At 43.7% G+C, this 26,112-nt stretch overlaps 1 protein-coding gene across 7 annotated transcripts in view; it reads right to left on the reverse strand.

Annotated features, from left to right (window-relative positions):
• Positions 1-26,112, reverse strand: part of TNRC6B (trinucleotide repeat containing adaptor 6B) — a 283,394-nt gene that overhangs the window by 48,055 nt on the left and 209,227 nt on the right. For 5 of the 7 annotated variants that reach the window (XM_030915672.1, XM_030915676.1, XM_030915671.1 and 2 more), the window contains 7 exons: positions 18,970-19,311; positions 14,096-16,444; positions 11,191-11,349; positions 7,586-7,761; positions 3,660-3,734; positions 2,769-2,814; positions 672-820 (listed from right to left, as the gene is read on the reverse strand). In XM_030915672.1, the coding sequence (XP_030771532.1) occupies positions 672-820; positions 2,769-2,814; positions 3,660-3,734; positions 7,586-7,761; positions 11,191-11,349; positions 14,096-16,444; positions 18,970-19,311 (3,296 nt within the window). The remainder of the gene's footprint in view (positions 1-671; positions 821-2,768; positions 2,815-3,659; positions 3,735-7,585; positions 7,762-11,190; positions 11,350-14,095; positions 16,445-18,969; positions 19,312-26,112) is intronic. The other 2 variants (XM_030915675.1, XM_030915674.1) reach the window with 1 other exon arrangement.

Here is a 26,112-nt window from a genome sequence, read left to right on the forward strand (position 1 = left end):
ATGTGGCTGCTGAAACAGAAGCCAGGTCAATCTTGTGAATATGCTGCTGTCTGGACCAGCAACAAGTGTCAAAATGTGCCAGATTTAAAAATTTTGGTTTTAACTGCTTTCTGAAGACCAGGAACATAGTAAATTAGTATTCTGAATCAAGATATAATTCCCACCATTAGAAATGGTAAACATCAAAACCAATAGGTAGAAACTGCTTGGTTAAATTAGGTAGTTGAGAATTTGAAAAGTATACCATTGTAACTAAACACAGATCGCTAGGGAACTGGAGAAAGATAACAACAGAGTTCTTTCAAAACTAGAAGGCAAGGCCTTAGGAGATATGGAATATCTGCACAAAATCCCAAAATTTATTTTGTAGCTGCACAGCAGCAGAAAAAAGAATGCAGAGTAAGTTTCTCTCTAACATTTCCACACTTCGTGAATTTCTCAGAACTCAGATTTTCTAATACATACAAGCTAAAGACAGATGGTTCTTGCTCTTGCCCAATCACCTGTTGACATCAATCGTTTTCAGGTCACCACATTAATGCAGGTGATGTTTGTGTTTGGCTCATCTAGTTCAGTAATTCTATGCTTCCTCCAGAATCAGTTATCAAAAGACAAATGGGAACCAAAGCGGTTCTCATGAATTATTATCTTCAACAAAGGATTCAACTCACCTTCTCAAAATAAGGCCCACTATCTGTGGTTCCCACGTCTTTGGAATTAGGTGGACGGAACCCAGATCGATCCTTCCTCATGATATCATTAAAATCCCCGAGATTCATCGCTCGCTTGTCCACATCAAATTTTTTATCTGAAAGGCTTCCTGAAAAGTAGCATAAACAGAGTGAAAATTTCCAGAATCAATGTTTCCCCCATGAACCAAGAGTGACCTGCCCCACTATCCTCATGGGGGTGCCGGATAGGAGCTATTAATATTTCTATTTCTGGGGATAAGACGAGACAAACTCTCATTGGTCCAGGCTGCTGGTGTTTATCCCTGGAACACATATGGGTCCTTTTTATTTATTTATTCATTTATTAAAAAACAAAACAAAACAAAACATATATCTGTTGTAGTTTGTTTTCCATGGAAGACTGAAAGAGCCTTAGGGATAACCTGGCAAAAATCTGGCTAAGAAAACATTTAGACTGGATATTGATGTGTTTGATGAACACATTTTGCTCATAAATTCAAATGTCCTCAGGGAGAGAAGTTGTCTGTTTTTGCTATTTTAACATCATCTAGATAAATGGTCTGGGTGAAACATAGTTTACAAGGAATAGAAAGATCCAAGAGGCACAGTGGTTGCCCTCAAATTCAGAACTTAAGAGCTGAACACAGAAGATGGGTCCACATTACCTACATGATGCATTCCCAGGTGTCCTAACTATACATACCACTCCTCTTTCACGGCTCTATAAATGTGCTGTCGTCTGCTGACATAACCAGTGCCCCCCCAGGAAATGTGTTTTAATTATTCTCATATTTAGAAATATAGACCAAAGACTACCTACGTCCTTTACTACCCAGAATTATTTTCATTTCTTCTTAGTTTGACTCTTTTTAAGTTCTTCAGGGTGATCAAGAGCATTACTACAAAAACCCCACAGACCAGTAGCTAACACTGCATCCACTCCAGTTGCAATGTGAGAATTTGTCAATAATGAAGCCTCCTGGTACAGATAGGACTGGTAACTTGAGGGCCACATCTGGCACACAATTTGGCCCCACAGAGCATTTTAAGAGACCTGAATTAGTTCTGATATTTAAAAATCAGGGCTGGGCGCAGTGGTTCACGCCTGTAATCCCAGCACTTTGGGAAGGCGAGGAAGGCGGATCACTTGAGGTCAGGAGTTCGAGACCAGTCTGGCCAACATGGCAAAACCTCGTCTCTACTAAAATTACAAGAATTAGCTGTGTGTGGTGGCACACGCCTGTGATCCCAGCTACTCGGGAGACTGAGGTGGGAGAAATCGCTTGAACCCAGGAGGCAGAGGTTGCAGTGACCAGATATCATGCCACTGTACTCCAGCCAGGGTGACAGAGCAAGACTCCGTCTCAAAAAATCAATAAATAAATACAAAAATCATAATACCAGTATACATCTGAATTTCTGGCCTGTCTTGAAAGACTTGTCATAGCTCAGCCTGGATTCCTCCAGAGCAGCAACTGCTAGGAGCCATGTAAGGCTGATTCTTCCAGGTGGACTTTCCACAGTTAACCCGTGGTCAACTCGTCCCAGGTTTTTTTTTTTTTTTTTGAGACTGAGTCTCACTCGTTGCCAGGCTGGAGTGCAGTGGCACAATCTCGGCTCACTGCAACCTCCGCCTCCCGGTTCAAGCGATTCTCCTGCCTCAGCCTCCCAAGTAGCTGGGACTACAGGTGCGTGCCACCACGCCCAGCTAATTTTTGTATTTTTGGTAGAGACGGGGTTTCACCATGTAGGCCAGGATGGTCTCGATCTCTTGACCTCCTAATCCGCCTGCCTCGGCCGCACAAAGTGCTGGGATTACAAGCTTGAGCCACCATGCCTGGCCTCATCCCAGTTTCTTATACCTGGCACACATCACTCATTTACATTCTTTGCTGACTCCTGCAGTCATTTGAGTTTTCTATCCCTACCTAGTATCTAGCACAGCACCTTACAAAGAGTAAGTGCTCAATCAATGTCTACTGAACTGCAGCCATCCCTACTCAAATGGGGCAGGAGATGCCAACAGGACATCATAACACTGATACACTCCATTCCTCTCAGCGGAGTGATACACACCTACAGACAAATCCATTTTGCTGCTTGGATTATCTTCAGTCTGACTCTGAAAAATAAAGAACAGATGAGACAGAATTAAGGATGCACATCTTTGAATCAGAGAAGTGGCATTATTCACGTGAGAGCTACATCTTACTACTGGCACTACAGAAGGTTCTCTGAAATGAACTTAATGAAAACATTAACATTTTTAATATGCTAGCTTGATTGCTGTTTGGGCCTATATTCCTACAATTCAGTTTTCACATACAATTAGTCTCAATAAGTCTACAAAGAGAGCAATAGATAAACAGCTGCCTGAAGAAATAAACCCCTGTCCTTAAGTTCTAGTCAGCTCAGGATCAAATTCCATGAATGGCAGCCAAATAATGACAACTTCTTCTCGTGACTTGTCAAGTCATCAAATCTCAACTGTGCAGCCAAGTCAAGTCGTTTGTCTTTTGGCCAACCAGGGACAGGGTGTCCCTACACCATTCCCGAGAGACAAAGAAATCAGAAATTCTACAAGAATTCCCTAAGTAATTAGTCCCAGTATAGTTTTTCTAGTTTCGTTGTTGCCTTTTAAAAAAATTGTAATATGAAAACTAGTACAGTAATGTGGTCAGAAACAATTGTATAAATTTTAAGTGCCTGCCTCTTTCTTCTCTATCCTCCTAAGGAAAAGGACACAATGACTACAAATTTAAAAGCCATAACCTTTAAATGTTGGAGTATGTCATTCAGAATAAGAATAGAAGAGAAATACTACTTAAACTCAAAAGATCAAGAACATTGCTTAACTAGTTTTTAAATCTTAACTTTGTACTATATGTGGCAGTGGTCTTAACATTTGTATTACTCTTAAACCTGAAAGTTGGGATACATGATACATTTGAAAAAAATAAAACTTACCAGCAATCCCATATTTGAAAACTGTTTGGCAAGAGGATTCATCCATGAATCATTGTTTCCTCCTTTGAGGGAGCACTACAGAAACGAAACACAGAACCTCAGAGCCAAATAATTTATTTCAACCTCCTGAGTTTTATTAATACAGATTGAAAACGTAGACTTGCGTCTACCTTTTTAGAACCTATTTCTCCTTAACTAAAATTATGTTGATATTTTATGTTAGTTTAAATGATGAATAAGCCCTAGTTATATCTATGCTTGCATTTTTATAAAATTCACCGCACGGAACTAGAAGTAACTGGAAAAACACATGCTCAGCTGGTACTTTTGCTTTTTAAATAGAAAGAAGTCTGATATGATTTTCTAAAATAGAAGTTTTGCACACAACTACTTTCACTTTCATTAGGCTGCTCTCTTTGTTACCCAAACTGGTTTACGTGAGGAGAAAAGAGTTTGATGTTAGTGCGTGTCATTTGGAAAGGAGCCTATTTAACTGGGCGTTATGAGGAACTCGCAGTACTTCCTCTGTTTCTTTCACAGCATAAAGGACATTGGTCCTGGTGGTAAAGAGACCTAGTGGAAGACAACATTGCCGATCTCCTGGGCAGAGTAGGGCAGCAGTAGGTTTTAATTTTTTAATGGGACAAACTAGTTTCTCCCCTGAACAAGGCACTGACTGAGCTCCACTTTCACTTTTGTGAGGGAAGCAGGTGGAACTACGAGGATTTGGTGGGGTGGGGCTTTGTGCACTTGTGTATTTCACAGGTAAAAATTCTCCATGTTGTGATGATAGATATATATATATATATATTTTTTTTTTTTTTCTCTGCCACTCAGGCTGGAGTGCAGTGACGCCATCCCAGCTCACTGCAAGCTCCGCCTCCCGGGCTCAAGCCATTCTCCTGCCTCAGTCTCCTGAGTAGCTGGGACTACAGGTACCCGCCACCACGCCTGGCTAATTTTTTTGTATTTTTAGTAGAGACGGGGTTTCAGTGTGTTAGCCAGGATAGTCTCCATCTCCTGATGTCGTGATCTGCCCACCTTGGCCTCCCAAAGTGCTAGGATTACAGGCGTGAGTCACCGCGCCCGGCCCACGATGATAGCTATCAAATCAATTTTATTATCCTTGAAAGTGATGAAGCACTTAAATTTAGTACAGGTTGTGTGTGTGTGTGTGTGTGTGTGTGTGTGTGTGTGAGTGTGCGCGCGCATGCGCGTGTGTGTGTTTTGAGACTGACTTTCGCTTTTGTCACCCAGGCTGGAGTGCAATGAAATGGCATGATCTTGGCTCACTGCAACCTCTGCCTCCTGAGTTCAAGCAATTCTCCTGCCTCAGCCTCCCAAATAGCTGGGATTATAGGCACCTGCTGCCACACCCAGCTAATTTTTGTATTTTTAGTAGAGACGGGGTTTCACCATGTTGGTCAGGCTGGTCTTGAACTCTTGACCTCAGGTGATTCACCTGCTTCGGCCTCCCAAAGTGTTGGGATTACAGGCGTGAGCCACCGTGGCCAGCTAGTACAGATTTTAAGGTCAAAAAAGCCCTCACTAGAGAGAGGGGAGAATGGGGAGTTACTGTTTAATAGGTACAGAGTTTCAGTTTTGCAAGATGGAAAGAGTTCTGTGGATAGACGGTGGTAAATGGCAGCATTTACCATATGTGAATATACTTAATGCCACTAAACTGTACACTTAAAAATATACACTATGGTAAATTATATGCTATATGTATTTTATCATAATTTTTTAAAAAATGCCCTCAGTATGAAAAGTCAGAATCACTGGTACTGGGGCTGGAAGATTCAATTTCCAATTAACTTAATTAATTAAATCTTGGTTGTCACCCTAGTGGGGTATTTATTAGTCCCTTTCAATCAGTTAATTTAGTCTCATTGTTAATTTGTAAATAACCAAAAGAAAGCCAAAATCACACTAGACAACCTAAGAGTGCAAGGAATGCTGAAAAGTTTGCTGAATAATTCCTTCTGTGACTAGGCTAAGGAAATAAAAGCTCTTAATAGAAGAAAAACCATAAGTGACTGCTTAAGCAAAATGCCTCTAAATAGAAACACACTGTATTCTTATTCTATAAAAGAGTCGTCTACAAAATTAATGGCCTATAGGCAAAGGGCAAATGGGATGAAGGCCCAATCCTCAGACATGCGAAGGCCTCTAAGATGGCACCTGGTATTTGAAACACAGGAGAATATTAGCTGTGAAGCATTTCATAGGGTGCCAAGACTCTCATGCTGAAATTAAGTATTGGATGCCCATTTCTTATTTCCACTATTTTATTTGTCAAATGAAAATCTGGAATTGAAAAAAGAGAGCATCTGCCAAGACACTGGTTCAGGCTCAAAGACTACCGTTCCAGATTGAAAACCAAAGTCCTCATCAAACTGTGCAAACCAAAGGAGAAACTGAGTTGTTATGAGATACAGAAGGTATCTCATACAGAAGACGGAAAGTTTAGTACACAACTTGGTATATGATGTACAGAAATCATCTAGCTGCTAGGCTGGGCACAGTGGCTCATGCCTGTAATCCCATAACTTTGGGAGGGCGAGGCGGGCGGATCACGAGGTCAGGAGATCGAGACCATCTTGGCTAACACGGTGAAACCCCATCTCTACTAAAAATACAAAAATTAGCCGGGCGTGGTGGCTGGCGCCTGTAGTCCCAGCTACTTGGGAGGCTGAGGCAGGAGAACGGTGTGAACCTGGGAGGCGGAGCTTGCAGTGAGTTGAGATTGGACCACTGCACTCCAGCCTGGGCGACAGGGCTAGACTCTCTCAAAAAAACAAAAGAGAAATCATTTAGCTGCTATACACACAAGTACACATTGGAACTTCATTTGTCGGGAGAAGGGTTTTGGGTCTTGGAATTTCCCAAATCAGATAAAATCGGGACGTGCTAATCACCACGGGATAAGCCAGCATTATCTTCCTTTGGGTTCCCTCCGACACATCTATGGGGATTTACTGGAAGGACTTCTTTGGCTTTAGAATGCAAAAGCATTTATAAAGTATGCCTTGAGAGCCTCCAACAGATTGTTATAATGTGGAAACTAAAAATGAAAAATATCTCATATCTTTGAAAACTTCATTTTACCCACAGCAACAATTTTATAGTTCAAGGTTTCAAGGTCATGGGAAAGGAAGACAAAGGGTAAAAGGGAAGTAGTTATTTGTTTGCAAGAAAACATTTTTCCCCTTACTTAGGACCTTGAGGACCCCAGCTGCCTCACACCTTTCATTTAAAAATCTTCAGTTCTGGCTGGGCGTGGTGGCTCACGCCTGTAATCCCAGCACTTTGGGAGGCCAAGGCAGGTGGATCACGAAGTCAGGAGATCGAGACCATCCTGGCTAACACGGTGAAACCCTGTCTCCACTAAAAATACAAAAAATTAGCTGGGCGTGGTGAGGGGCACCTGCAGTCCCAGCTACTCAGGAGGCTGAGGCAGGAGAATAGCGTGAACCCAGGAGGCAGAGGTTGCAGTGAGCCAAGATAACGCCACTGCACTCTAGCCTGGGCGACAGAGCGAGACTGCGTCTCAAAAAAAAAAAAATCCTCAGTTCTAGCTAGGTGCGGTAGCTCACGCCCGTAATCCCAGCACTTGGGGAGGACAAGGCAGGAGGACTGAGCTCAGGAGTTTGAGACCATCCTGGCGACATGGCGAAACCCTGTCTCTACGAAAAAATAAAAAATTTAGCCAGGCATGGTGATAGTTCTGGCTATTACAGAGGCTGAGGTGGGAGGATTGCTTGAGCCTAGGAGGTTGTACAGTGAGTCGTGACTGTGCCATTGCACTCCAGCCTGAGTGACAGAGTGAGAACTTGTCTCAAAACAAAAACAAACGAAATAAAACCTCAGTTCTGCCTTCTCAGAGCGAATGAGCAAGTGCCAACATTTGTAAAGCGGGCTACCTTCATTTGTTTCTTTCCTCCTTGTCCCCAGCTTGCTGAGCTGTGGGAGGAAGCACTGCCCTGAGAGCCAGCGGTGTTCCAGACTCCTCCATCCTCCTCCTCTTCCCAGCTGGGATGACGAGGTCCTGTGACCGGCCCGTCACTCTCCCCCCAGCCGTCTTGCATAGATTTGGAATCTTTAAGGAAAGAATGAATTAACTCTTTGCAACAGCTATATAAAACAATCAGCAGAATAGTAATTCCTTGCAGATGCAGCATTTTAGTGTCTTTGTAATTTTATCTACTCCATCTACAACGGCAAGGCAAATATTATTACTCATTTTTTAGAGAGCAGGAAACTAAAACCCATGAAGTGTCAATGATACACAGAAAGTTAACAAACCATAGAACCAAGACCTCCTGATTTCTGGATCAATGCTTTTTCCCTTGCACCAAGTTGGACAGGAATTTCAAAACTGAAAAGAACTTATCACAACATTCCTGGCAAGAAACTTCACATCTCAATTAAGAGAAATCTGTTCCTCTTAATGAACATAGTTTACTGCAGCCGTGGTTTTATCCTCCATTCAGTATGTACTTTATATACAATGGACACTATAAATACGAGGTATGATAAAGGACAACTGTCTAGCTTGCTTGGGGTGAAGCAGAGACGAATAGAACATGAAAAGGGGGAACATTTTTCATAAGATTTTGAATATCAGAATTATGGTGAAAGAAGAAAAATTCACATATAGCCACGGAAATCTAAAATGTATTAGAATTATATACTTGAAATGAATTAGATACTAAAGAGGCAAAGAATATATACACAGTGGTTTTGAAAAGACAGGAGGAGAAAATGTGGAGGGTAAGGAGAGGAAGGGAGAAAGGAAAGCAGAGAGAAATCCAAGAGGCTTTAATATTTGAGGAAGTGGGACATCAGTATCCCATTCTAAACAAAGATCTTTAATTTGAAGACTGGAATAAGTCCTTAATTCCCTCCGAAAATACTGTGCAGAATCAAAACATACCTTGCAGTAATAATACTGTATAAAATGATAAAGAAAAGGGAACACATTCTCCTGCCTGGAAAGTTCCACCTGCACCTCTACTTTCCCACATGACAGGACATCTATGAAAGTCTTCTGATGTGTACGTAGCTTTATATGAAGAGTTTAAAGGCAGAAAATTGGCTCTTCCAGGCCTTTCCTTGAATGACAGCTGCCACCCTGTAGGATCAAGCCTATGATAGCCAAGTAGGTTCGTGCCAAGTACATAAGGCACAGGGCAATTAATTTCTTCTAACTGTGGCATCTCATCCCCCAGCAAGGCCCAGGTGAATCTGACTGTCTCCCAGTGAGGTTCACTGTAGCCACAGGAAGGGGCTGTATGCACAAGGGGGAGGGTTGGGATGCTCCTCTTCCTGCTGCTGGAAGTGCTGCTGATAACCAGGACTGCTGCCTCTGTATACAGGATTATAAATTTATATAATACCATATTTGTGATTTATATTATACAAGCATACAAGCATAGGCTTTATACCATCCACTGACAAGCAACAGGAGTTAAAAACCCAATATAAATAACACACTGACCCCTTTAGAAAAACGAAGACACGCAAGTGAACCTTTTTTTTAAAGAGGGAAGCTAAACTTCTAACAAATGTTTCTTATAGAAAAGAGAGGTCTAATTTTTAATCATAGGGTTCATAACATCAAATTTAAGAGAGGCTACCATCAGCTGGTAGCCCTTTCTTCTGCATATTACACATTTAACTTACCCACAGAAAGGATATGTGTTATAACTACAGATGATCCTGAAGAGTAGAAGACATTTTTAGAATCTGAGGAAAAGTGGTTTTGTGATACAAGAGAGGTGATCCTGGGGTTGGGAAAGACACATGAAAATCCTGAATATACTGGTAAAGGATCTCTTTGTGCCCAGGGTCTGATTAATGTCTTCCAACAGCATTTTGGATGTATTTCAAGTCTACTAGATTACATTTCCCATGATGATACGACTGATTTCACAATGGAAATAATAAAACCAAAATTTTCTTTTTTTTTTTTTTTTTGAGATGAAGTCTCGCTCTGTCGCCTGGGCTGGAGTGCAGTGGCTGGATCTCAGCTCACTGCAAGCTCCGCCTCCCGGGTTTACGCCATTCTCCTGCCTCAGCCTCCCGAGTAGCTGGGACTACAGGCGCCCGCCACCTCGCCCGGCTAGTTTTTTGTATTTTTTAGTAGAGACGGGGTTTCACTGTGTTAGCCAGGATGGTCTCGATCTCCTGACCTCGTGATCCGCCCGTCTCGGCCTCCCAAAGTGCTGGGATTACAGGCTTGAGCCACCGCGCCCGGCCTTAAAACCAAAATTTTCATGAAGCTATTTTAACGAAGTCGAGGAGGGTCATGAGTTTTAAAATGTAGTCAAGTTACTGCATATAAACACGTGTGAATTTCCAGAATAGAGCTAATGTATTCTTATATGGCACTGTAAGAGTCCTGAATATCACATGATAAACTTAACAGAATTTATTTTCTTGTTTGAATTTTGGTCATTCCAGAAATGTTCATTATTTAGTCAAAAGATAATCCCTTAAATCTGCTATATGGTAGAAAAGAGATCTTGGAACATTTTTAAGAAAGTTACAAAAATAAGTGGAAACAGGCACTTGAATTTAGGAACAGCCAATGAGGCATTCCATAGCCTCAGTCCACAGAGTTCTGCTCATTACTGTGATACACATCGCCAGCTGGATTAAGTACAGCTTAGATTTTCGATTTTCAATGATTCTGAATAAGTGTGATGTTCTTCATTTAAAATACTGAAGTTAAATTTATGCCAGGTTCAAAAAATCTGAAATGGTCTTATGTGGAAGAAAAATGACAAAGGCAAAGGAAAGTGCAGAAGGATGAAGTCACTGGGCAGCACAGATCATATTCCACATGAAAAGCCAGGAACTTTTGTTTTAAATTGTACTAACAAACAAGTAGAAATGCAAGCTAGACATGGTGAGCACATAGTCACTGGGCTAAAAGCATCACATCAAAATTACAATTCTGTCCAGATACTAAATTTAAAACAACATTAGCTTATGATTTTTAGTTCACCTTAAACATTTTAAGAAACGCCAAGCCAAGCCACAACCGTTTGCTATTAACTAATTATTTAACACTCAAGGTCCTGAATCTCACTGAATCCACAGTTTAAAACTAAACAGCCCTCACCAAAATGTCAGATTCTCAAATCTGACATTTGACAAACATTTAACAAAGAATCCCGGCTGGGCACGGTGGCTCACGCCTGCAGTCCCAGGACTTTGGGAGGCCAAGGCGGGTGGATCACGAGGACAGGAGTTCAAGACCAGCCTGCCCAACATGGCAAAACCCCATCTCTACTAAAAATACAAAAATTAGCCTGGCATGGTGGTGGGCACCTGTAATCCCAGCTACTCGGGAGGCTGAGGCAGGAGAATCGCTTGAAGCTGGAAAGCAGAGGTTGCCGTGAGCCGAAATTACACCACTGCACTCCAGCCTGGGTGACAAGAGTGAAACTCCGTCTCAATTAAAAAAAAAAAAAAAAAAAAAAAAAAGAATCCCTCAAAAAATGAAAAGCTTCACACTTACTAGGCTTCATGGCATTGGGAGCGTTGGCGGGCGTGTTCCCCCAGCCTGTAGTCGATGCTCCTGTATCATCCATCTCGCCCCACCCAGGACTGCTTTCATTTGGCTCACCCCAAGCGGAAGTACCATTATCTGGAGCAGGTGGTGTGCTTTTGCTCCAGACTATAAAGAAAGGAAATGTCTCTAAGAATCATTTGTTAAATGAAATGCCATAATATCCAGTGGGGTGAAGGTGGAGGGAACAGGTATGCCTATATTCTGTCGACAGAAATGTAAACAGATTCAACTTTCATGTGAGGGGCATTTGGCAATGTCACCTTTTAAAAAAATCTGATGCACATTAAACTTCTGACTCAGTAACTCCACTGCCAGGAATTTTTTTTTTTTTTTTTTTTTTTTTTTTGAGACAGAGTCTTGCTCTGTCACCGAGGCTAGAGTGCAGTGGTGTGGTCATGGCTCACAGCAACCTCCACCTCCCAGGTTCAAGCGATTCTCCTGCCTCAGCGTCCCGAGTAGCTGGGATTACAGGCGCACGCCACCATACCCAGCTAATTTTTGTATTTTTTTTTTAAAGTAGAGACAGGGTTTCACCATGTTGGCCAGGCTGGCCTCGAACTCCTGACCTCATGATCTGCCTGGCTCGGCCTCCCAAAGTGCTGGGATTACAGGCATGAGCCACCATGCCCAGCCTGCCAGAAAATTATACTATAAATATACTTGTAAAAATAGGTAAAATTACATGTATAACAATACTCACTGCATCACTGATAGAAAAAATGTGGAAACAACCTAAATATCCACCACAAGCGGACTGGTTAGACCAACTGTGGGTCACCCATAAAAGAAATACTGTGTAAAGGCCGAGTGCGGTTGCTCATGCCTGTTATCCCAGCACTCTGGGAGGCCGAGGCGGGTGGATCTCCTGAGGTCAGGAGTTCAAGACCAGTCTGACCAACATGGCGAAACCCCGTCTCTACCAAAAAATACAAAAATTAGCTGGGCTTGGTGGTGCATGCCTGTAATCCCAGCTATTTGGGAGGCTGAGAAGGAGGCTCACTTGAACCCAGGAGGTGGAGGTTGCAGTGAGCTGAGATTGTGCCACTGCACTCCAGCCTGGGAGACAGAGTGAGACTCCATCTCAAAAAACAGAAATACTGTATATGAAGCAAACAGCAGACTATGTGCTAAAATTGAAAGCTATAAGTATAATGAGAAAAGCAATGTGAAGAACAGTATACAAAGTACAATCCCTTCTCTGTAAAAGTTTTGAATGGGACACAAACTTCTAAGAGATTACCTATGGGAAGAGACCCTAGGGGTTAAGAATCTTTTATTGATTATCTTTTGCTTTTCTACACGGTTTGAAGGTTTTTGCTATATGGATAAAGTTTTTTAAAATTTTAGCAGGTTTTATTCCGGATGGGGAGCTAGTGAGAAATCTTCATTTCCTTCCTCATTCTTTTTAATACTTGAAAAAAGAATGAGTTAAAAGTAATCATTTTTCTAAGTGGCCACAAATGGATTAGCTAAACACTAGAGGTGTACTCTGAGAAAATTGATTCTTGGCTGGGCGCAGTGGCTCATGCCTGTAATCCCAGCACTTTGGGAGGCTGAGGCAGGTGGATCACCTGAGGTCAGGAGTTTGAGACCAGCCTGGCCAACATGGTGAAATTCTGTCTCTACTAAAAATACAAACATTAGCTGGGCATGGCGGCAGGCATGAGAATCACTTGAACTTGGGAGGCGGAGGTTACAGTGAGTCGAGATCATGCCACTGCACTCCAGCTTGGGCAACAGAGCAAGATTCTGTCTCAAAAAAAGAAAAAAAAAAAGAAAACTGATTATTAATATTATGATTAACTAAAAAAAGACTAAAAGGTGCATCCCCCTTAATTTGTTGAACTATATGCTTTATAGGGACATTCAAGTTGACAATGACAAACTAAGAATGGCATTACCATTGCTACTTTTACCAGGTATGATGTTTCCTATTCAAATAGTGATAGAAGAAAGTTTAATTCTGGGCAACTGATTATCCTAACAATCTCTCTCTCTTTTTTTTTTTTTTTGTGACAGGGTCTCACTCTGTCACCCAAGCTGAAGTGTAGTAGTGAGATCATAGCTCCCTACAGCCTTCCATCACCAGGGCTTAGGTGATCCTCTCACCTCAGTCTCTAGAGTAGGTGGGACTATAGGCACATGCACCACACCCGTCTAAGTTTTAAAAAATATTTTTGTGGAGACTAAAGTCTCTCTAGGTTGCCCAGGCTGGTCTCAAACTGCTGGGCTCAAGGGATCCTCCTGCCCCAGTCTCCCATAGTGCTGGGATTACAGATGTGAGCCATCTCACTAGGCCTGAGATAACAATAACAATCTCTTATACAAAGTACTCCCATTCCAGAGGTAATCACTAAAAATCATCTGGAAAGAGACAGAAACCTTCCAGATACCAACTTTGCTTCAGCATCATGATGGCCTCTGGAAAAACACAGGATATTTCCCTTTGCTGGGGAAACAGAAGCAGAGATGTGTCCACGGGTAGAACCAGAATGGAAATCAGGTCTATTTCTGCTACTACTTTAATTCTTTATTTTAAAATCTAGAACATAATTTGTTTGGCAAGATATGTCTTTTGGATTCTGCAGACCAATACAATTACAGAAAAATAATTTTGGGGACTAACACAGGGTTGTCATCTTTTCCTTTTGCCAAGAAAGAACATTAAAATGTACTACCAGCATCTGCCATCACTAGCATTTTATAAAAAGAGGTTCTGTCAGCAACAGAGTAGGAACTGTAGGAAAGCATCTCAGAACAAAACTAAATTGAATAAATTCACCTAATAAAAATGCCGTGGTCTAGGATTTCTTTTCTTCATCAAAAGCTGCAAGAAAAAGCCACTGCTTACCTGATGCCGATTTACCGGTCATTGGGGTGGGCAGGTTTGGTTCTCGAGGTGCCGGGCCCCCTTGGGAATTCTTATCCCACAGATTCACATTCTTGTAGTTATAACTGTTAGGGTCTCCCCATGCTGAAGTGCCATCATCAATGTCCATTTTCCGACTAATTGACTGTGGGGATGGCTCTTCCCAACCACTGGGTTCCTCATCCTTAGGGGTTGCAGGCTGTGGCCCGCTGCTCCAGCTGGAACTGGAAGGTCGAACGTTGCCTGGAGGTGGTGGGGGTGGGCCTCCCCACGAACCAGAAGCCTCTGGTTGTGGTGGCGGTGGCTGCTGTGGGGGCTGCTGCTGTTGGTGTTGTTTATTCCAGGAATTGGGCTGTCGGCCTGTCTCATTCCATGCTGGGGATCTTTTGCAATCCTCCCATCCACCTTTTGAAGCTAGGCTTGCATTGCCACCATTACCCCAGGTTCCAATTTCATTCTGCCCTCCTTCACCCCACCCAGACACAGGTTTACTTGCAGAACTTTCCCAACTGCTGCTTTTCGTCTGATCGACTTCCTCTCCCCAACCATTCTTCCCAGAAGACCATCCTTGATTGGGCTGGCGTCCACCTCCCCACCCCTGATCCTTGCTGGGATTCTCATTCCAAGTGGAAGGTGTCTTTTCATCAGGTCGTCCTCCTCCCCAGCTGGAAGAGTTGTTGTTCTTGTAGTCATTCCAGCCTCCTGTGTTCTTGGGGTCTTTCCACTCTGTAGAGGCTGAGAGCTCCCCCCATCCAGACTTCATTTGATTGCTTTGGCTGGGTGCATCTCCCCAGCCCCCTGAGTTCTTGGTCTGTGTGGCAGCGCTCTCCCACCCCTCAGTTCCTTTGTCAGATTTCCCCTCAGGCCTTGGCACCTCTTCAATGTCCCACACCGTGTCCTGCTTAATTTGAGTTTGGCCCCAGCCAGTGTTTGAGAGCACCCTGGGATCCAAATCAGTTCGGCTCAAAAGAGTCTGCAAGACAGCCTGACAATCAGGATGTGTGGGCCTGTACGACCGACGGCCAGAGTTATGACTGTCGCTACTTCCTGCTTTGTGGTTGCTTCCAGTGCTTTGACCTCCAACTTCACTTCCTGTGGAGCTGGAAGATCTTCCCCAACAGGGAGCCTGGGCATTGCCTTGGTTTTCAGGGAGGGGGTGGCCCTTTTGATTGTCCCATGCTCCAGTGCTAGAATTTGGTTGGTTTGGACCACTCCATTCTCCAATTTTCAACTCATCAGACCCAGTCGGCTGTTTCCATTCTCCCTGAGAGACCCCAGATGTCATTTTGTTCCCTTCACCCCATTTGTTGTCATTAGAGTCCTGGGGGCCAAAGTTCCAGGACCCACCCGTAGACCTGTTATTGTTGTCCCAAGAGTCATTTTTTGACCCAGTTGATTTCTGAACAGAAGCTCCTTTCCAGGAGTCCTCTCTCTCTTTTCCATTGTTCCCATTGTTTCCAGAATTGCTTTGTCCAGAGACTGTGTCAGTTCCAGAAGGCCCCCTAGCTGCACCCCAAGATCCAACACTCCCAGTCTTTCGATCTCCAGTGCTTTGTGAAGGGGCATCAGTGCTCCTGGAGGTGTTCCCCAAGCCCATTCCAAAGGGCATTCCCTTATTCTCCATGGGGTTTGGTGAACTTAAGTTCAAGGAGTTAGTGTTTCCATTTTTTGGTCCATCAGTGTTATGAATTTGAGCCTGTTCTCTGCCAGAGACAACAAAATTAACACCCGCATTTTCCATCTTTGACTGCTGTTCCCTGGATGTCTGACCTACTGTGCTAACCTGTGCACTGGAATTACTATTCTCTGTTTCCAATGCCCCTTTCCTAGAAGTTCCTTCTTGGACCAGCGCTGGCCAGGCAGATGGGTTGCTATTTGGGTTAAAGTTGCTGAAGCCAGAGCCAGGTCCAATTCTATCCTGACCACTCACATTCCTCCAATTTCCTAGTCCATTGTTGTTTTCTGTAGTTGAGTTGGAAGATTGAACAGATTTAGCCTTAGGGTCAGATTTCCAGACCCCAAGATTACATTCGTTCCCAGAACTTGCAGACTGGCACTGGCTCCCTTTTCCTTTGTTACTAGTGGTGCTTCCTGGCAGAGTGCTCTTCTCAGAGCCAGGGTTCGAGGCACTGTTGTTATCGGTGGTGTTTTCGGAAGAAGATTCAGTGTCTTTGCTGGCAATACAAGGCCACTCTTCCATGTCAGACCCGTCTACAATCACCTTGTCCCAGATGTGAATTGGGTTGGGGGAGGTGCCGTTGTTGGAGGAGGCTCCCGAGCCCCAAGTGGAATTTGCATAATTTGAAGCAGCAGCACCTCCAAGGGTTGAGTCTGGGGAAGAGATCATCTTATTAATCACAGCTTCACATGCATTCATTACTCATTAATCCCTCAAAGGGGCTCTCCTTTGAGCTCTGCCCTTAGGAGAGCTAATCACATGCCAGTTTCTCTCAATCCAGTTGCTTGTATCACAACTGTCTTAGTCATCTCTTCTTTTTCATTTGCCTTGTGTTATACCAGCTAAGTCTCACTTCATATTTCTCAAAACTACACCCTTTGCCGTTCCTATTGACAGAGAAGGGCCTTCTTGTATTTTGGGACAAGGCAATAGCAATGACACTCTAAACTTGCTCTGTATCTCCAGTCTACTCTCAACACCCCTGGCTGGAGCAATCTTCTTTTTTTTTTTTTTTTTTTTGAGACGGAGTCTGGCTCTGTCGCCCAGGCTGGAGTGCAGTGGCCGGATCTCAGCTCGCTGCAAGCTCCGCCTCCCGGGTTTACGCCATTCTCCTGCCTCAGCCTCCCGAGTAGCTGGGACTACAGGCGCCCGCCACCTCGCCCGGCTAGTTTTTTGTATTTTTTAGTAGAGATGGGGTTTCACCATGTTAGCCAGGATGGTCTCGATCTCCTGACCTCGTGATCCGCCCGTCTCGGCCTCCCAAAGTGCTGGGATTACAGGCTTGAGCCACTGCGCCCGGCCAGGAGCAATCTTTCTAAAGCACACCTTTGATTATATCACTGCTATATGGAGAACCTTCAACAGTTCCTTAGTGCACAAGAATAAAGCTGAATTCCTTGGCCTCGAATGTCATCAAGATGCTCCATGACCTGAGACCAACGAAGTTTTCTAGTCTTATCTTCTCCTGCTTCCTATGTTGATGTTAATATTCCACACTACTTGACATTCCACAACTCATGCCTTCTCACTCTGGCACCATTCCACGTTGGCATCTACTGTGTTTTCCTGCTGAATTCACACAGTGAAATTTACTCATCCTTCTGGGCCCAATTCAAGTGTCATTTCATCTACCAAGCTGTTTTCAAGCTCATCACCTGAAAATAATCTTTCCCTGTCTAGAGCCATTTTGCTCAGCACTGAGGCACCATGTTCACAACTTTCCTTCCCCATGTTAGCATCTTTGAGGCAGAGACTCTAACTTGCTAACGTTAGAATTCCATGCAGCAGCCAGCACAATGCTGCTGAGTAAGCATCTGCTGAATGATGAATGCCCACTGAGCCACTGAGCTCGGCGCCCCGGGTTGGGGGGGGTGTCACACGAGTATGAATTAGGCAGAGTTCACAACCCCAAGGAACTTAATCTGATAAATGAGGCTGGCTCACCATATATTTTGGTGGAATTTACCATATTTGGTGGGAAAAATGGTTTTTAATGAGATCATTTCTTCTCAATTTACTTTGGCTTCTTTAACCAGGCAGCTTTTAATCAATTTGAAGTTGCAAAGTATTATACAGAGGCATAGAAAAATAAAAAACATAGAATCCCAAACTCTTGAGATTTAGGGGCCTTCTTGGTTTTCATAATGTGCACTCTGACTCACACTGGCCCCATGTCTCCACCTAGGCCTGGTTACACTGGGCTGCAGAAACTCTGCCCAACAGGGCCCGCCCTCTCACATGCTTCCTTTTGCAGCTGGTTAGGAGAGGCCAGGAAGGAAAGGCCATGGGTAGGGCTTATCTCTGCAGGAAGTCTGTGTCACCACGAGGTTTCTTTCCATCCTTACTCTGCACACAACAAGGTGGTGACCGAATTTTCCAGGCAATTATTTGTTCAAACTCAGAACTCCAATAAAGCATCCTACTGGTGACAACCATCAATCAATTCATTGTCTTTGCCAACGCTTAATGGTATTCAAGCTCTGAATTTTAATATCACCCCAAAAGACATTTTTAAGTTGAAATTTGTTAATAAACTTTAAAAGATATTTAGAATTTCTTAGCTGATAGTTGACTTAGTATTCATCTGTTAAAAATTCTCAAAACTTCTAGTAGAACCCTTCAGCTAAATCTCTCTTATTTCAACATACAGTTTTTAACAAAGCTCAAAATCCAGGGCCCTCAAAAGAAATACTGATTTTAAAAATCTAATTAAAAAAGCTATAGAATAGTATTATTTTAGAATTCTCCCAAGATTCTATATTGCAATGTAGCAAATCATTTTCTCTATCCTCCTAGCATTCTGGAAACATAACACAGGCATCTAAAGATTAGCCTTCACACAAGCTCCATGTCCAATTATGCCCTGAACACATATGACAGTGGAACTGTGGAGGTTCAAATTTATAACACTCTAGTCTGAGAAGGAAAAAAGGCTCCCAAAATAATGAGCATCAACAGCTAAAACAGCCCTCATGCCACGAGCACACACTTATGGAACACTAAACCTCAGTTCCAAGAATCACCAATACACATCACATACTAGGATCCTCTCTCATCTTTTGACTAATCCCAGTGGTTTATACAATTAATGGCTCTCCTGGACTTTACATCAAGCAATGCAAACAAAGTGCTCTCTGTCTGTCAAGCTGCCATGCATTTGATTCACAGCGTGCCTTACCTGGCGCAGTCCCACTCTCACTCTGCAGCAGCGCTCCTGTCACTTGTGCGTTGTTTGGGTTTGCTCCAGGTGCTGTGCAGGGAGGAGGCCCTGCCCCACCCCCAAGGAGCATGCAGGATGGTGGAGGGGGCTGCCCACGTTTTAGTAACACTTTGTGGTCCTGCTGGCAACGGAATCGCGGCGGCACCTCCCGAGGCATGTAGCGGGCGGCGCTTGGCGGTTGTCCGTTCGGCACTGCCACCCTTTTGGCATTGTTGCCACCATTGACTGGTGGCGATGGAGAGCTGCCAATTGGGCTGGCGGCCGTTGGTTGGCTTAAACTTGGTTTCGTCACTTCGGGCACTAAAAGAGAGGGGTTGGGAAACAGTCTTTGAAATACAACAAATACATTTTTTCTAAAACTTTAAATAATTTTATTATTTTATTTAGAGATGGAGTCTCGACACTGTTGCCCACGCTGGTCTCGAACTTGGGCTCAAGGGACTCTCCCACCTTAGCTTTCCAAAGTGCTAGGATTAAAAGAGTGAGCCACTGCACCTGGCCAAGATTATTATTATTTTTTATTATTTTATTATTATTTTTTTGAGATGGAGTCTCACACTGTCGCCTAGGCCGGAGTGCAGTGGTGCAACCTCCGCTCACTGCAACCTCTGCCTCCCGGGTTCAAGCAATTCTGCTGCCTCAGCCTCCTGAGTAGCTCGGATTACAGGCGCCCGCCATCACAACCAGCTAATTTTTTGTATTTTTAGTAGAGACGAGGTTTCACTATGCTGGCCAGGCTGGTCTCGAACTCCTGACCTCGTGATCCGCCTGCCTTGGCCTCCCAAAGTATTGGGATTACAGGCGTGAGCCACTGCGCCCAGCCTATTTTTTATTTTCTTTTTTGAGATGGGGTCTTGCTGTGTAACTCGGGCTAGAGTGTGGTGATCTTGACTTGATGCAACTTCTACCTCCACGGCTCAAGTGATCCTCCCACCTCAGCCTCCTGAGCAGCTGCGACTACAGGCATACACCACCATGCCAACTCATTTTTTTTTCCTCCTCTAGAGACAGGGTTTTGCCATGTTGCCTACCTAGGCTGGTCTAAAACTCCTGAACTCAAGCTATTTACCCACCTCAGCCTCCCAAAGTGCTGGGATTACAGGTGTGAGCCACCACACCCAGACCCTAGCTAAGATTATTTGTAAGAAAGCTTACATGGTACCAATTCTAACAAAGTAACTTCTCCTTTCACTCTATTCTCAAGGGACACAGTTATTCCAAATTCTCCACCATCTCTTCACAGTTTACTGAAGGCAGGATGAAGGTGGCGGCTGATAGTGACATGAATTTAAACACAGCAAGATCATGGAATACATTCCATCAATTAAGGGGGAGATGGAAGCGATCATCATTCACTCCCCTAAATCAACAGTGGAATTAATGCCCTGAAGTGCTGCCTAGAAGAGTTAAATGTCCATGGCAAAGTCCTTGGGAAAGTGTTCAAGCCTCAGTCCAAGGGTCCCTTCCTTTCATCCACATTCTTAAAAGATCTACCCCTGAGTAACCTCTCTTGAAGTCCCTGGCCTAGGTGAGCTAAACATTCTTCCTAAGTGTTCCTGGAACACATCATCCCGCTCTCTCTACCATGAAAATTCTCCATTCAAAAGTCCATCTATCTCTACCATAGAAATTCTCCATTTACAAGTCCCATCTCTCTCTGCCACGGAAATTCTCTACTTACAAGTCCTTCTCCCTCACCAGGCTATGACTTCCTGAGGGCAAGGACCCATCTTTCATCTTTTCTTTTTTGTTTAGGGCATGGCACAGAGTAGACTCTTACAAGAAACTCTAGGTCTGGAAAATCACAAACTCAGCTTGGTTTTGGTTTCTACAGCTACCTGGACTCAAAGACTTGCACCGCTCTCTGTGTAAATACTAGAAATGTTACAAATCTTTTTGCTTTTGTTAAATGTAAATACTTTCTCTATTTACTTTAAATAATTTGATTTTTTAACCTCAATTTTAAAAATGGCCCGCATACAGTGTGGGAATGTTGGGGCAACCATGAAGCTGCACTCTGCCGTACCCTCTGGCTCTCCCCCTTGAACCTACAGAGAAGGCTCTCTGAGATCTGCACCTCCCTTGCTACATGCTGCCAAAAGATCACTACCCTCTCCATAAAACTCTACCTGGCAAATAGAGGCTGGAAGTCATACAGAAATAATCATCAAGCCTGATAGTTCAGATGATTCTGAGGCCCAAGTCCCTGCCTCCCAGGGTAACGTCAGGGCCAGCTCTGCGGGTAACACTGCTTTGACTGCTAAAATGATGCTGGGCCAGCATGTCGCTTGTTGAACTGGCTCCTTTATGAGAGAGATACAGCATCATCAGAAATCAGGTGGCCCGATCTATGCCACTACCAGACATTAACACACTGTGGGTGACAGGAAGTGCCTGCAGCAACTTCCAGGCGACCCCATGTCTAACTTCAGCCAATCTCAAGGCAGCACCAGGCATCCCAGTAAGGGGAGGGGGAGTGGAGGTCAGAGGATCCAAAATCTGATAAGCAGAGTAAATGTGTGACTTAAGAAAATAAAATTAGTCGGCTGGGAGCCACGGCTCACGCCTGTAATCCCAGCACTTTGGGAGGTCAAGGCAGGTGGATCACAAGGTCAGGAGTTCGAGACCATCCTGGCCAACATCGTGAAACCTCGCCTCTACTAAAAATACAAAAGTTAGCCAGGTGTGGTGGCATGCGCCTATAGTCCCAGCTATCAGGAGGCTGAGGAGGAGAATTGCTTGAACCTGGGAGGCGGGGCTTGCAGTGAGCTGAGATCCCGCCACTGCACTCCAGTCTGGGCCACAGAGCAAGACTCTGTCTCAAAAAAAAAAAAAAAAAAGACAGAAAATAAAATCAGTCATTATCTAATATTCATGACCTGTAACAGATGGATACATAACTGGTAAATGAATGAATGAATGAAGATTATTTAATATTAATCTTCTATCTGTTATTGGCGGATTCTATAGCATAGGGCATTCGCAATCCCCTTTTATCTTATTATGAGAATAAACAAGAAGTTGTCAGAGACTGGAGATATTCATCCCAACTGGTTTTTAGGACGGAAAGAGCTATGTTTCTGTAACGCTGCCCTTCTATAAAAGGTCTAGAATCTTCATTGTAAGTTAACCAGGTCTACTACATACTTTTAACTCAATTCAGAAAAACAAGACAAGACAGAGTGACCTGCAGGACTGAGCGCTGAACTTCAGTTTGACTCACTTTAAAACATTCACAGCACTGCTTCAACCGAAGAAATTTGGTCGGTATCACGTATCAATGCAAGATGCCTTGCAAAAGTTCCTCAGGGCACTTTCCCACCACATCAGAGACAGAATGGATTGTAAATGATAAAGTCATTATAAAATGGGAACACACCTCAACCACTTTCCTCCCAATACAGTGTGCTCTGGCCCAGGAGATTAGTCATTCAAACTCCAGGACATCACGTACAAATAGGTCAAAGTATAAAAAGAAAAAAAACAAAACCTCCAGGAAACAGTCAGAAAACGCCCAAGACACCACCTTAGTCATAGCAAACTGTGTTTCAGCACCTGAATGAATTCTTATTCTATTTTTAAAATCACACCTTTCTGTGAATCCAAGAACATTAAGCCTTTAAAGGCGAACCAGAATTGCCGGCACTAATTGGAGAGCAATGTAGCTTTTTAGGCGGGAGGTCTGATCCAAATTGACTCCCAAAGTCCAAACTTAAGACATCAGAATCCGTGTGCGTCACCCATCATCATGGTCCAGAATGTTAGTCGATAAAGGGCAAGAGAAGCTGTTGTTAAGTCTGAATAGGTTACTTTTCAGGCTGTCTCTTTTCTGAATCTTAAGGCTTTGTAAGTTGTGCAAGTTTTTCTAAAGATGAGCTGTTCAAAGTAAGGGCATAGTTTCTTAACTATGGAAGAACTATGGAGGAAAGGTTTGTGGCTTAAACATGATCTCAGTACTATAGGGAAATAAAAACATTGTGGGGGGTGGGGGGAAGCTATGTATCCTATTTTCTAATTTCCATTCATTTACTTTTTTTTTTTTTTTTTTTTGAGACAGAGTCTTGTTCTGTTGCCCAGGGTAGAGTGGAGTGGCAGGATCTCAGTTTGCTGCAACCTCCTCCCAAGCGATTCTCCTGCCTCAGCCTCCCGAGTAGTTGGGACTACAGGCACCCTCCACCACACCTGGCTAATTTTTTGTAGTTTTAGTAGAGATGGGGTTTCACCGTGTTAGCCAGGAAGGTCTCCATCTCCTGACCTTATTCCCCTGCCTCAGCCTCCCGAGTAGCTGGGATCACAGGCGTGTACCACCACGCCTGGCTAATTTTTGTATGTTTAACAGAGATGGGGGTTTCACTATGTTGGCCAGGCTGGTCTCGAACTCCTGACCTCAGGTGATCTGCCTGCCTTGGCCTCCCAAAGTGCTGGGATTACAAGCGTGAGTCACCGTACCTGGCTGTTCATTTGTTTACTTTTTTTTTTTTTTTTTTTTTTTTTTGAGACGGAGTTTCGCTCTTGTTGCCCAGACTGGAGTACAGCGGCGTGATCTTGGCTCTCTGCAACCTCTGCCTCCCAGGATCAAGCAATTCTCCTGCCTCAGTCTCCCAAGTAGCTGGGATTACAGGTGTGTGCCACCATACCTGGCTAATTTTGTATTCTTAGTAGACACGGGGTTTCACCATGTTTGCCAGGCTGGCCTCAAACTACTGACCTCAGGTGATCCACCTGCCTCAGCCTCCCAAAGTGCTGGGATAAAAGGTATGAGCTACCGTGCCTGTCCCTCCATTTACTTTTAAGAAGCATTGAATTGAATCTCCTCCCCTTCCTCATTCCATTTATCTTATTCCATTCTTGCATCTCACAGTTTAAACTTCTAATTGCCTCTATTTCTGAAAACTCCAATTAGATGCTACTTTTTCGGATAAAAGAGCTCTTTAAGAAACTTCCGAACCAGGCAGGGTTCTGAACACAGCAGCTGCACAGAACTAGTACAAACTATTATTTCCTTTAACTATCTCAATGGTATCAAACATAAAAAAGAATGACCTAGAAATGTTTTTAAAGTAGTAGCTAAAATACAAACAAGGCCTAGAAAAGACATTCTAGGCCGAACATTTTAAATCTGATGACACACAGTGAGCGGTCAACGTGTACTGAACAATTTTCAGTAACCTCTCAGCACTGCCTCTATTTCTTTACCTTCCACACTCCCTCCTCAACCCAACACACACTGGCTTTTGCCTTAAACATCTCCCTGGAAGCTTCTTTCCCCATAAGTCACTAGTGATCTTGGTTGCCAGTCTAACCAGCCCGCTTTGGACCTTTTCTTCTTTGATTTTTCTGCAGCTTCTGACACCACTCGTCATTCCCTCCCTTCTGTTTCTGTGAGACGTGCTCCAGCTAGCTCTTCAGCTTTTCCCTTCCTCTTCCTGTGTGGGCTTCTCCTACTCTTGATCGGGGGGATCAGCAAACTTTCTGTAAAGGGCCAGACAGTAAATACTTTAGGGTTTACTGGCCATATGGCCTTCATCACAACAACTCAACTCTGCACTTGTGGGGCCAAAGCACCATAGACAATGTGTAAACGAATGAGTGTGGCTGTGCTCCCATAAAACTTTATTTACCAACAGTGAAATATGAATTTCCTGTCATTTTCACATGTCATGAAATACTGTCCCCGTTTTTTCTCCAATAATTAAAAAAAACGTAGAAAATATTCTTAGCTCATGGGCAGTGCAAAAATAGGCAGCGAGGGCAATTTTGTCCACAGTCATAATGGCAATGCTGGTTTTTGACTGGAGAATGGCAAATGAATTTGGCCATAAGTAGTGGCTTAAAAACAAAACAAAACAAAATCACTGTGATGATAGGGCCTGCACCCTTTCCACATTTCAGTTCCTTGAGTACAAATTCTTCCATGCTCAGGCTTTAACTACCACTTACCATCTTTCCCTTCCTCTCAAACTTGTTTCCTAGCCCCAATCCCACTTCCTCACCCTCAAAGAATGAACTTATCACCCAACCAGCTGCTCAAGTCAGAAACCTGCTTCATATCTTAGACTTCTCAATGCTCTCCCACCCACATTATCATTATCCAATCAACATTAAGTTAAACTAAAGCCTCTCTCAATTCCTTCCTTCCCCTTTACCACCACTGCTCCTAATTAGGTTCAAGTCCTCAACACCTCCTATTTGGACTATTTTCGTGCCAATTTATCGGAGCCACATGTCTTGTAATACCTCACATTCATTCACTCTCTCAGAGGCAGCCAGTTCCATCTCTGAATAAGTGGCTTCCCACCACTGTATTAGAACACACAGGTGTTTCTACAAGGTGTGAGGGGTGCTGTAAGTAGTTTATAAATTATTTAATAGAGGGGACCCCTCCAATAGTAATAAATGAGTAGACTCAAGGGTATCCTGTACTCACGGTACTATGTCTTCTGAGATAGGCTCAAAACAAACAGTGGTAACTAATGTCCTGCCATGGCCCATAATCCCAGGTATGCTGATGGAGAAGGTGCTGCTTTCAGCTGTGTCCCAGTGGTAAAGGACAACACCTAAAACATTTAACTTCTACTGAGCTAGAAGCTTTTCCCTGTTGGCTTTGACTCACCATTGGTGCTATTTGAAGAATAAGCTTCACTGAACAAAATATCTAACAGATAACTACCAAGGACCTGTTAAGTGTCAGGCACTAGAGTCCTTCAACATTTTGAAGACAGTTACCTGAGGTTCCCCAAGCAGGAAGCCTTGCCCTGGGAGCTCAACGAGCCCAGGTGTTTAAACCTTTCTGAGTTGACAAATTCCTTGCCCAATCTGGCTTGAACTCCACATGGTCCATGGAGGTTGCTCTCTGTTCCTTTTCATAGTGTGGTGCAGGAAGTGTAAATCCCTTCCTGGATAGTGTGTGTCTATTAATGCACGGGGTTTTTTTGTTGTTTTTTGTTTTTCTTTTGAGACAGTCTTGCTCTGTTGCCCCAACTGGAGTGCAATGGCATGATCTTGGCTCACTGCAACCTCAACCTCCTGGGTTCAAGCGATTCTCCTGCCTCAGCCTCCCGAGTAGTTGGGACTATAGGCGCCCGCCACCATGCCTGGCTA

Source organism: Rhinopithecus roxellana, chromosome 13 (assembly GCF_007565055.1).
Source record: "Rhinopithecus roxellana isolate Shanxi Qingling chromosome 13, ASM756505v1, whole genome shotgun sequence".
NCBI classification, from domain to species: domain Eukaryota; kingdom Metazoa; phylum Chordata; class Mammalia; order Primates; family Cercopithecidae; genus Rhinopithecus; species Rhinopithecus roxellana.